Raw genomic sequence first — 12,416 nt, 5'->3', positions numbered from 1 at the left:
CTCTCATAGTAGCCTGCTTGGCCTTCTGTTAAATTGCTTACCATATTCTATCTCTTGTAGATTCTAAAAGCTCTTCGAGTTTAGGGTTCAGAGCTCCCTCATTTTTCTGATTTCCCACATGCCTCAAACAAGTGCTAAATGTGTTGCATTTATTTTTTAAATTCATATGACTGACTACATGTAAAAACGGGAAGAATTATTTTAAGAAATTGCGTCGTAATAAAGCTGGGGCATGTTTGGCTGGGGGATGTGACATGAGGGGTTGTGGTTTTGTCTTATGACATTTCTCTTAGTTAATGTGGCTGAGATTGGTTAGATCACAATGAAGGTGAGTCTTTTTAGCATCTATTTCATCACCTTAAAAATGAACATTTCAAGTTACCTGAATTGTTTTTTCTTTTTAAAAAATTTTATATATTTTTCAGTAGGGGCAAGGTTTTGCTGTGTTGCCCAGGCTAGTCTCAAACTCCTGGCCTCAAGCAGTCCTCCCACCTTGGTCTCCCAGAGTGCCAGGATTACAAGTGTGAGCCACCACGCTCCTGGTGATCTGGACCATTTTAAATAGGCCTGTTACACAAATTAGGATATTTGGGGCAACTAGTTTGGGCTTTTGTTCCTGGTTGTTTGAAGGATTTAAGTACCAAAAGTTTATTTCTTTAGCAGAACTATTTTTGTTTCAATCCTTTAAAAATATATTACATACTTCCTTGGCCCATTAGGCAGACAGAATAGAACTAAATTTAATCATTTGTAATGAATCAGGGCTGCCCTTAAGTGTTCTCCCAAAGGAGGGATGGCTGAGGTACTAAACAGACCCTGAGGTGATCTCAGGGATCTTGCTTTCTTAAATTACTCTCCTCTATCCCCTTTCTTCTTTAAAATTATCATTTGCTTTTAAAAGTAGGGGGAAGAATGACTTGTCAAGGGTAATATGGTAAATGTAGTGAATCAGAGGCAGAAGCAGCTTTACATTGAATTGGAGTTCCTTTTCATTTGCTCTCAACAAGTCATCTGTACTGTTTTTATCAAGGTCCTTTTGGCTTTTTGGAGTCATTCAGAGTAATGTGATATCCCACACTAATCTCTGGGTTGGGGACAGCTAACTCTTCCATTTTGTAAGCATTAAGATGTGGTGTTTAGGTGTAAGGATATTCATCATTTAGGGTTTTGTTTTGTTTTGTTTTGTTTTGTTTTCAAGTTTTCTCATAGACTGTTGAAGAAGGCCTTGGTTTTGCATTGGTATCCCCAGGTTGCCTTTCATCTCTTAGCCCCTCTCGGGGGTTTTCTTTTCCTGCTGTTTAACCCATTCCATCCCACTGCAGTGCCACAGAACCTTTTCTTCAAAGCCAACACCAAGCATGGAGAACATTTATCTTTTGGTTGAAAGATTTTTCCATTCCAATAAATGTTAAAATATTCTCTCTGTATATATATATTTTTGTTATTAGTTCCTTATGATGAGACTTTTTTGTGACCATCCACACTCCTACCCCTACCTCCTATTTGTTTGGCAGGGCAGAATCTCTGGGTGCTGGGTTTTACTATTCATGGTAACTTCAGTTTCTAGAACAGTTTTCTTCAAGGCTAACAAAATAATGTCGGAAATGAGGTACTTGGGAAGGACCTGCAGTTTACAAGGTTCATGTAGTTTTGCACATACGGTACAAAGTATACACACAATTCAGTTAAGGATGAAAGATAAGGTGGCCTGCTGGAGGGTGCGTATTGGGACAAGAACTGTGACTTAGCTGGTGAGCTGGTGCCTCTCTTTCCAGTCCTCATCCCTAACACCCCCTCCCCAGAACAGTGTGCCTTTTCAGATATTACTTATCTTGCATTGGGAGAGAACCAGAAAGGCTCAGTCACTGGAAATGATGGCTGAATTCCTAATATGAGATTTTTAGAGCTGCTTTTATTTTTCAGCAGGAAGAAATAAACTTCCTTTCTCTGATTTGTTTACAGGTTCTAGTAAATACTGCTTGCTGTGTTTTGATGTTGGTGGCTAAGCTCATCCAGTGTATTGTGTTTGGCCCTCTTCGAGTGAGTGAGAGACAGGTAAGTCTACACTGCAAGGATGGATTCTTGTGACTAGATTTTTTTTTTAAACTTTGTATTATGATTTCATATGTGTGGAAAAGTTCCATGAATACTACAGAAAACTCCTATATACCCTTTATTATCCAGATTCACCAGTTGTTAATATTTTGTTCCATTTGCTTTAATCTTCACTTTTTATTTATACATACTTTTTTTCTGATTCATTTGAGAGTAAGTTGTGGACATCATTACCCCTTTACCCCTAAATACTTCAGTTTGTATTTTCTAAGAGCAAAGGCATTTTTACAGCACAGTGATTAAAATTAGGAAATTTAACATTGAAAAAATACTTTGTCTAATCCACAGTCCATATTCAGTGTAGCCAAGTTGTCCCAATATTGTTTTTTATAGCTGTTTTTCTTCTTGACTTTTAGGAATGTCGTTTTTTAAAAAGCCTAGATTTGTTTTATTTTGAATGGTCATAAATGTCACTCTGTAGAATGTGGGTTCTCTTCCAAAAGAATTTACCAAGATAATTTTCTCTGTGGGAAGGTGAATTAAGAATCGTTGTTCTAAAAGCATAAAATTAGGTTGGGTGAGATTGTCTGACATTGGAAAGTGACTCAGAATGGGCAGGGGATGCTTTCAATGAAGAATTATGCCACAAGCATACTGTATAGATTGGCAGTTCCCTGAGGATTTGAGTGGGTAGGGTGTAGAATAATTTTTTTTTTTTTTTGAGACGGAGTCTTGCTCTGTCACCCAGGCTGCAGTTCAGTGGCGCAATCTCAGCTTACTGCAACCTCTGCCTCCCGGGTTCAAGCACTTCTCCTGCTTCAACCTCCCAAGTAGCTGGGAATACAGGTGTGCACCACAGCTAATTTATGTGTTTTTAGTAGAGACAGGATTTCGCCACGTTGGCTGGGCTGGTCTCAAACTCCTGACCTCAGGTGATCCGCCTGCCTTGGCCTCCCAAAGTGCTGGGATTACAGGCGTGAGCCACTGTGCCCGGCATGGTATGTTTTAAAGTAAGAATTTAGAACTGGCCTTCAAAATCACAACATAAGAACAAAATTGTGTTTTATTCTGTCTTATCTCAGTGATAAAACACAGGAACCTACTATATGAAAAGCACAACAGCAGCTTTACTTTATGTTCAGAATGTTCCATTCTCTCCTTACCTACCTTTTTCAACCCAAATTTCCTTTTATAAAATCAGCTGAAGTCCTAGTTTAGAGCTGACATGTATTACTTGGTGGTTAAGCCCTTGGATGCTGTTGTGAACAGGACTATTTTGTATTCTCAGAGATTTTTCATTTTCAGCACTTTCTCCAGTATCGACTCTAGAGGTCTCCCAGATAGGTTGTAAATGCTGCCTTTTTGTTTTTTTTTTCTTTTGAGACAGTGTCTTGCTCTGTCACCCAGGCTGGAGTGCAGTGGTGCGATCTCTGCTCACTGCAGTCTCAACCTCCTGGGCTCCAGCAGTCTCCTCCCATCTCAGCCTCCTGAGTACCTGAGACTACAGGCGTGTGTCACACCCGGCTAATTGTTTTGGTATTTGTAAAGACAGAATTTCACCATGCTGCCTAGGTTGGTCTCGAACTGTTGAGTTCAAGCAGTCCGCCCGCCTCAGCCTCCCAAAGTGCTGGAATTATAGGTGTGAGCCACTTCTACTGGCTTAAATGCTTCTTTTGATACTTCTTCAAGTTTTTCTTCAAATTTTTTATTTGTGGACCAGAAATTGGTCAGGCCAGGCAGGCTTGGTGGATTGATCTAGCACCAGTGGGCATTATATATTTTCTTTTCCCTAAAAGGTTAGTTCTATCAGGTTGAAATTTATAGAAAGTATAACCTTGGAGTATTTTAGAGATTTTTTAACTAGATCCAGAGGTAATTATAATGAGTATATTTCTTATTCAGCTCCACTTTCGTTTTTTTCAGCATCGATCGCATCTTCCCTTCTGTTCTGTGTTGGTTTATTTTATGTTTAATGTCATCCAGTAGCATCAATTAGAAACCATTTTGAGTTAGAAATCTCTAGGATTGACATGGGTTTGCTCTGTGGGTGCTTAAAGTTCTAGAAATAGAGTAATGCTAGATGCAAAGACATCGAATATCTAAAATGATTAAAATGTTAAGTGGAGGTTTAGAGCAAGGAAGCTTTTTGATGTTTTTTTAAGTGCTTAGTGCCTAGTATGGCACTTGTCTAACCATTTCACATATATTATGTATAATTCCCCCAACAATTCTATGAGGTATATGCTGTTATTATAAGACCTATTGTATGGATGAGGAAACTAAAGCACAGGGATGTTAAGTGACTTTCCCAAGGTCACACAGAAACTAAATGGCAGAGCCAAATGGCAGTGTCATTCAAAACCAGGGCACAAAATGTCCTAAGTTCACCTTGTACTTTCCCTGCACCAGGTCTGGAAACAGACATTTCACCAACGATTCCTAGTTCACGTAATTGGGCAATGATATTTAGAAGCCAAGTTGTATACTGGCTGAGTGTGCTCATTGCTACTAGGGTGTCTCTGCCCTTTTGTTGGATAGAGTTAGGGCATACTCTGTGATTTTTTTCCACTTTATTTTGTTCTCTACAGAAGATGTCCGGTCAGAGTACAGTGTGTTTAAGTTCTCAAAATCTTTAAGGAGTCACGTTATTAATTTGTAGTACATTTTGCTTTTTTGTGTTTATTTTTTGAATTTGTGAAACATTTACATGGTTCCAAATTACATATAAAAGCATTCTTTTGGGAGACCAAGGTGGGATCACTTGAGCCCAGGAGTTTGCGACCAGCCTTGGCAACAGAGGGAGGCCCCATCTCTGCAAAATATAAAAAACATTAGCCGGGCATGATGTCATGTGCCTGTAATCCCAGCTACTCAGGAGGCTGAGGTGGGAGGATCGCTTGAGTGCAGGAGTTTGGGGCTGCAGTGAGCTACTACTGGGCCACTGCACTCCAGCCAGGATGACAGAGTGAGACCCTGTCTCTTTAAAAAAAAAAAAAAAAAAAAAAAGAATATTTAGAATCATGCTTCCATTCTTATCCTCTTCAGTCAGTTCTCCCTGACCCCCCAGACGGCTTGATAGTCTATTTTAACATGTGGGGGAACTAGACCCTCCTTATTGCTCTCCTATTTCAGGGTTAGTGAAGATTGTTAAAACTGGAAGCCCTCTGTGTAAAAGAGTACAGTGAAGCAAATATGCATACACACTGCCCATGAGAATGTACACTTACAGGACTGCTTTGGAAGTTAGGTAGATTTTACTATAAACCATAAAAATCTTTGCAATTTTTGATTTGACAGTGCTGAAGTAACTCATACAAAGATACATACAAAAATATTCATCACAATTTTTTTTTTTTTTTGAGACAGAGTCTTGCTCTGTTGCCCAGGCTGGAGTGCAGCGGCATGATCATGGCTCCCTGCAACCTCGACCTCCCAGGTTCAAGCAATTCTCATGCCTCAGCCTCCCGAGTAGCTGGGATTACAGGCTTGTGCCACCATGCTCAGCTAATTTTTGTATTTTTAGTAGAGACAGGATTTTGCCATGTTACCCAGGCTGGTCTCGAACTCCTGGGCTCAAGTGATCCGCCTGCCCTGGCCTCCCAAAATGCTGGGATTTCGTGCATGAGCCACCATGCCCGGCCCTCATTATAATGTTTTTTTTGCATGGTAAAAATTTTTAAACAGTTTCAGTGTCCATCTTTAGCCATTGAAACGGTATATTGGTATATTCAGAGAATATTCATTGACATTGGTAAGGTTCTAACAATACGACAGGTGAAAGAAAGCCTTGTAGAAAAATTAATGTGTTTTGTACATAGGGAAAAGACAAGAAAATTCATAAAAATGTTAAGGCAGCATTTTTCATTTTCTTTGTACTTTTTATGCCCCATTTATTATGGGCTGCCAAGTGGTTGTGTTATTTTTTAATTTGAAGAATTGTTTTTAAAAAGTCTATTCTTTCCTATTGTGTAAGAATCTGGAAGGTAGAGGTAGTAAAAATGATAGCCCTTGCCATTCTTTTTCATTGTGCATTAAAAATGTAAGCATTTTTTTCTTTTTTTTGAAAGAAGGTCTTGCTCTGTCACCCAGGCTGGAGTGCAGTGGCATGATGATGGCTCACTGTAGCCTCAACCTCCTGGGCTCAAGCAATCCTCCCACCTTAGCCTCCTGAGTAGGTGGGACTACAGGTGTGCACCACCATTCCCAGCTAATTTTTGTATTTTTTTTTTTGGTAGAGACGGAGTTTCACCATGTTGCCCAGGCTCATCTCAAACTCTTGAGCTCAAGCTGTCTACCCGCCTCAGCCTCCAAAAGTAGTGGGATTACAGATATGAGCCACTGCGCCTGGCCTATTTCTTAATATATAAGTTACTAAACTAATATCACTATCCTTTGAATAGCTAACATTCCATAATTGATTTAGGGTTATAGTCCAAAGTTTACAGATTACTTTCTGGGTGTCTTACCTCTATTCTTCAGATGGCTGCTTTTTTTTTTTTTTTTTTTCTGTTTTCTTAAGGACAAGTGTTAGAAAGCCAAGTGCAGAATATATCTTCCATAGAAGTCAGCTTTTGTTATGGTAACTTCCCTCAAATGGGGTAGGTGTGATGGTACTCACCTTCATAAACATTTTTCTTTTTTAGCATCTCAAAGACAAATTTTGGAATTTTATTTTCTACAAGTTCATTTTCATCTTTGGTGTGCTGAATGTCCAGACAGTGGAAGAGGTGGTCATGTGGTGCCTCTGGTTTGCCGGACTTGTCTTTCTGCACCTGATGGTTCAACTCTGCAAGGATCGATTTGAATACGTGAGTTTTTAGCCAGGCTTTTTGCTTGCTTAATCACACGTTTGCCAGCTTTGAATTGTGTAATGTGAATGAGCCACAGCAGGCATGGTCAGGGTAGCTCTCCTGGGAAGACTTCTAGATCAGGCCCCCATTGCCTGTTTCTTGAATAACTTTCTACAGCAGCCAAGAGATGCAGAATCGTTGTCTCCTGGGGAGCTTTCTTCCCAACCCCATAGTGTTTACTTAACTGCTCACGTGGGGTTACTTCACCTGTGCAGACTGTTTTGTTCACAGTGCAAGGAAACCTTGATACATAAACAATAAAATCTGGTCTTTTCTAGATATTTTCTGTTCTAGTCTCCTTGTGTCTCTCCCAGCTTACTCTGGTTCGTGGAGCTCTTCTTTCTGAGTAGTTTATACTATTTCCACCCCGGGCCAGGACTGAATTAGCTCCCTCAGCTTCCTTCGTTGCAGAAGTGAATCCTTTTATGTCTGGTACAAGATCTGTCACTTGGTTTCAGATCATAGCTGTATGAGTGAACCTCCAACCCATTAGTGACCTGAAGTAGTCTCATGAGTCCCAGATAAATGTGCACCTACAGTGCTGCCCCTCAGTTAAACCCACTCCAGGGCCTTGTTTTTCCCTGTCTTTACCCAGTCCACGTGGACCTTGTACCTTGGTTTGAGTTAATCTCACTCTCAAAGCCTTTATTTCTTTCACATTCAACCCTCATTTTAAGTCACAAACAGGAGCTTCTAACCTCCCAAACTGTTTTTTTTAATCTCTGCCTGTGACCTCAGGAGTTGCAGCTCCAGGCCTTCTTTTCAGACTGTTGCCTCTCCTTGCATAATGCTGACATCACGTTGTAGTAGTGGTAAATCTGTGCCTGGATTGCATTTCAATTGTCCTAGCCCTAATAGACTGGGAATGCCAATTTCAGAGAGGAGGACTAGAGCAAGATTGAGAAAGAAACACAACAGAACAGTCACTGTCCTGAGTCCTGTTGAAGGTGAGAGGAGAGAGTTGTATACCCTCGGAACATTGCTTCTAGAGGTTTATAATCCCAGTGCTAGGAGGATCTTTGAGAGTAAGGGATAAAAATATAATGCATATTGTTATATTCAGTAAATTAAATGACAAGAATCTCTAAATATCAGCTCGTGCTCATATTTGGGTTATTGGAGAATAGGACCATATAGTAATGGGATGCTTTTCTGTGCTTAGCACAGAACCCTAAGCAGAGAAGCCAAGATTGACCTTGAATTTCTCAGTGAAGTTTAACACTTCCATGAAGAAGAATGAGCAGTTTCCTACTGTGTGCATTTCAGCTTTCCTTCTCGCCCACCACACCGATGAGCAGCCACGGTCGAGTCCTGTCCCTGTTGGTTGCCATGCTACTTTCCTGCTGTGGACTGGCGGCCGTCTGCTGCATCACCGGCTACACCCACGGAATGCACACCTTGGCTTTCATGGCTGCAGAGGTGAGATACTGGACGCAGGACTTGCTCAGATCGTGTTTCTGTCTGTTTTCAAGGAAGCTGGATGTTTGACAAGTTATTTTCCCCATGAAATGACAGGTGGATATTTGGTCTTTCATTTTAACAGGCATTTTAGTTCCTTTTTGTGTGTTGGGTACTGGTACTGAATGCTTTTGTGTGGTATTTTATGTAATTCTTTCTTTACATAGGATATAAAGATTTTACAAAATAATGAATATATAAACTGTACTCATCATTTTGAAGGAAAAATCTGGTCTATTCATGAATATTTTAAGATTTAAAAATTTTTCACTCTTTTAAACCTTTCTGAAAATACCAATTTCTGTTCAGTAGAAATAAAAATTCTCCAGCCTGGCCAATGTGGTGAAACCCTGTCTCTACTAAAAATACAAAAAAAAATTAGTTGGGCGTGGTGACGCACGTCTGTAGTCCCACCTGCTTGGGAAGCTGAGGCGGGAGAATTGCTTGAACCCGGGAGGCGGAGGTTGCAGTGAGCTGACATTGCGCCACTGCACTCCAGCCTGCGTGACAGAGTGAGACTCTGTCTCAAAAAAAAAAGAAATAAAAATTCTTTGTATGTCCTTATATTTAATGGCTATATTTGCTTTTTCTTCAGGCCAAAGGCAAAATACTTTTATCTTACCCATAATTAGTATTATTAATTAAAAAATGAGATATTAGATAAACTGAAGCTAATTGGCCAATATCAGAACACTTACTACATTTGAACTACTCATTGGGAATTTGGTAGAGCAGAGTTAAAGTTTATTTCTGTTTGACAGCATTCATTTTTGAGTACATTTAGTAGTTTAAGTAAAATTAGAAAAGGAACATTTAAATACATAATGTTAATTATCATATTATAATATTGTAATTAAAATACAATAGTCCTAATATAAAAGGATATGTAATCTTAGGTGAATACTTCTGTATATGAAAAATATACAACCGTATTTCGTCTTGACAGAAAATCTGTTGAAAAAATCCATTTACACTGACTTGTTTGCTTTAGATATATTTTATTGCAAAGCACAGTTAGAATGATACTTACGTTTGCCTTTTTTTGATTCTCTAACTTTCAACTAATATAATATTATCCAAACTTTGAAAAGGATATACCTAAAAATAAGCACATTTAACTTAGGCCTGTCAGATCATACTATAGTATATACTTTTATTTTAGCTTGTTACTGTTTATTCTTTTAAGATAATTTATCATATTACAGATTTGATATTTTAAACTAAATCATTTCTTATATTCATAGTGTTTCTCTCTCCTGTAAAATATTTTTCACTTACAAATGGGAATTTCATCTAAAACATAAATAATGTAATAGTTTTATTCTACTAGATTAAGAGGACTTTTTTTCGTAATGAAAAAATTTTTTTTTTTTTTTTTTGAGACAAGGTGTCATTCTGTTGCCCGGGCTGGAGTGCAGTGGTGTGATCTTGGCTTACTGCAGCTTCCATCTTGTGGGCTCAAGTGATCCTCTCATTTCAGTCTTCTTAGTAGCTGGGACCACAGGCATGAACCACCATGCCTGGCTAATTTTTGATTTTTTGGTAGAGATGGGGTTTTGCCATGTTACCAGGCTGGTCCTGAACTCCTGAGATCAAGCAGTCGGCCTGCCTCGACCTCCCAAAGTGCTGGGATTACAGGTGTGAGCCACTGTACCTGGCCGTCAATTTTTATAATAAAAAAATACTCTTCGAGACCAGGCTAGCCAACATAGCAAGACCTTGTCTCTACAAAAAAAAAAAAAAAAAAGCCATGAGAGGCTTATTTTGTCTCTCTCCTCTCTTCTCCTCTCCTCTCCTCTCCCCTTCCCCTTCCCCTTCCCTTTCCCCTTCCCCTTCCACTTCTACTTCTTCCCCATCCCCTTCCCCTTCCCCTTCCCCTCTGACAGGGTCTGGGGTCCGGCTCTGTCACCCAGGCTGGAGTGCTGTGGTGCAATCTCTGCTTACTGCAGCTTCCACCTCCCAGGCTCAATCCATCCTCCCACCTCAGCCTCCCAAGTAGCTGGGACTACCGGCATGTGCCACATGCCCACCTAATTTTTGTATTTTTTGTAGAGATGGGGTTTCACCATGTTACCCAGGCTGGTTTTGAACTCCTAAGCTTGAGCAATCCTCCTGCCTCGGTCTCCCAAAGTGCTGGGATTAAAGGTGTGATGTGGCTGGCCTTATTTTGCTTTTGATTGCTGTCATTCTTTTTTCTGCTGGTGGACAAAGGGAGTGCACAAAGCACTAGGGAGAGAGCAGGTCCTCGTGTCTAGGATAGCAGTACCTGAACTATACTTGGAATTACAGCATCACCCTTCTAAGTAATCAGTGATAGTGACTTAATGCTGTGTGAAATAGAATTGATGGATATTAACAGGACTTTTCCTCAATAAAAGTTGGGTTTCTAGGTCATAAAAATATTTTACAGAAATTTGAAGCAGAGAAAATAAAATAATAGGTAAACTTGAACAATCTGCTTTTTAATTGAACTGAGAAATGTTTGTCTTTTATCATTTTATAAAAAGTTTGGCCTGAGCAATGCTACATTTTACTAAAAAGAAAATATCCTTTTTTATAGTCTCTTCTTGTGACAGTGAGGACTGCTCATGTGATTTTACGGTGAGTGAAATTGGGGAGGGAAGTGATGGAGGCCTACTCATACAGTTGATTTTAAGATGTAGCAGGTATGAAATATATAAAAATTGGACTAAATTACAACATGGTTAAACCAAATTCAGTTGTAACAGTAAATTACTAAGGTGTTTTCTCTCTTCATTACAGATACGTAATTCACCTCTGGGACCTCAACCACGAAGGGACGTGGGAAGGAAAGGGGACGTATGTCTATTACACAGACTTCGTCATGGAGCTCACTCTCCTGTCCCTGGACCTCATGCACCATATTCACATGTTGGTAAGTTTCCTCAGAAGGAGCTCTAACAGAGGGCAAGCCTTTCAGAATCAGGAACAGTAATGGTTTCATCATTAAAAAATGAAACTTTAGAAATAAGATGTGGATGGACTACTTAAAAGACTAAAAATGAATGTGGCTGCAAAACCTCCCTCTTTTTGCCACTGGGTGTGGGGCAGTGCCATGGAACTGCTTTGGCTGGTGCCTAACTCAGGAGGTGTTTGCTGTCCTGGGAGACTTAGTTAACTCTGCTGACCAAGTCGATAGATTATTCTTTTAGCATGAAATTAAGGAGCTGCCTTTCCCCATAGTTTCTATGGCTTTAAATATTTAGCAGTTACTTTGTAGGTGGTAATGGGAATTCCTGCAGTGTTAGCTACTTCACAGATTTATACATTTTCCATCTTTGTAATTAAAAAAAGTCTTTATACTTAATTCCTACATTCCTACTACCATCATTGTTTACATTTTACTTTGGTATGTTAGAAGTTACAGTGTCGTAGATCTGCTTCATTGGTTGGCCCTTCAGTGATCTAATAATGGTGAGAATTAAAATAGTTGGTGGGCAATTTATTTAAATTATAAGCCTAGCAAGTAGCATTTTAAAATTATTGGGCTAGACATGGCACATTTCTAAGTCTACTTTTTGAAAGAAACTTTGAAAACATACTTTTTAAAGAAAGTATGTAATTCTTTTTTTTAAAAAAGAGCCTCGGCTGGACGCGGTGGCTCACGCCTGTAATCCCAGCTACTGGGGAGGCTGAGGCAGAGAATTGCTTGAACCTGGGAAATGGAGGTTGCAGTGAGCCGAGATCACGCCACTGTACTCTATCCTGGGTGACAGGGTGACACTCCGTCTCAAAAAAAAGCCTCCCTCCCCCCTCAAAAAGGGGACAAACAAATGGCCAAAGATAACTGTTAAGATTTTTTATCTTCTTTTTTAAATTTTAATTTTCCTCATGCTTGTATTTTTTTTGTATTTAACTGCTTCTTTTAATGTATTTTTTGTATTTATGTATTTTGTATTTATGTATTTTGTATTTTTATGTATTTTGTATTTAACTGATTTTTATGTATTTGAGTACATACATTCATAAATTGAGATCATATTTTAGACATAGTTTTTTTTTTTTAAAACTAATGTATTATGAACATTTTCC

At 39.3% G+C, this 12,416-nt stretch overlaps 1 protein-coding gene across 2 annotated transcripts in view; it reads left to right on the top strand.

Annotated features, from left to right (window-relative positions):
- AMFR (autocrine motility factor receptor) overlaps nt 1-12,416 on the top strand; it is a 62,790-nt gene that overhangs the window by 9,249 nt on the left and 41,125 nt on the right. For both annotated transcript variants that reach the window (XM_054455219.2, XM_054455220.2), the window contains exons 2-6: nt 1,963-2,055; nt 6,699-6,863; nt 8,172-8,324; nt 10,924-10,964; nt 11,127-11,259. In XM_054455219.2, the coding sequence (XP_054311194.1) occupies nt 1,963-2,055; nt 6,699-6,863; nt 8,172-8,324; nt 10,924-10,964; nt 11,127-11,259 (585 nt within the window). The remainder of the gene's footprint in view (nt 1-1,962; nt 2,056-6,698; nt 6,864-8,171; nt 8,325-10,923; nt 10,965-11,126; nt 11,260-12,416) is intronic.

The sequence above is a fragment of the Pongo pygmaeus genome, chromosome 18, assembly GCF_028885625.2.
Source record: "Pongo pygmaeus isolate AG05252 chromosome 18, NHGRI_mPonPyg2-v2.0_pri, whole genome shotgun sequence".
NCBI classification, from domain to species: Eukaryota; Metazoa; Chordata; class Mammalia; order Primates; family Hominidae; genus Pongo; species Pongo pygmaeus.
This window is presented reverse-complemented; position numbering and strand designations above follow the sequence as displayed.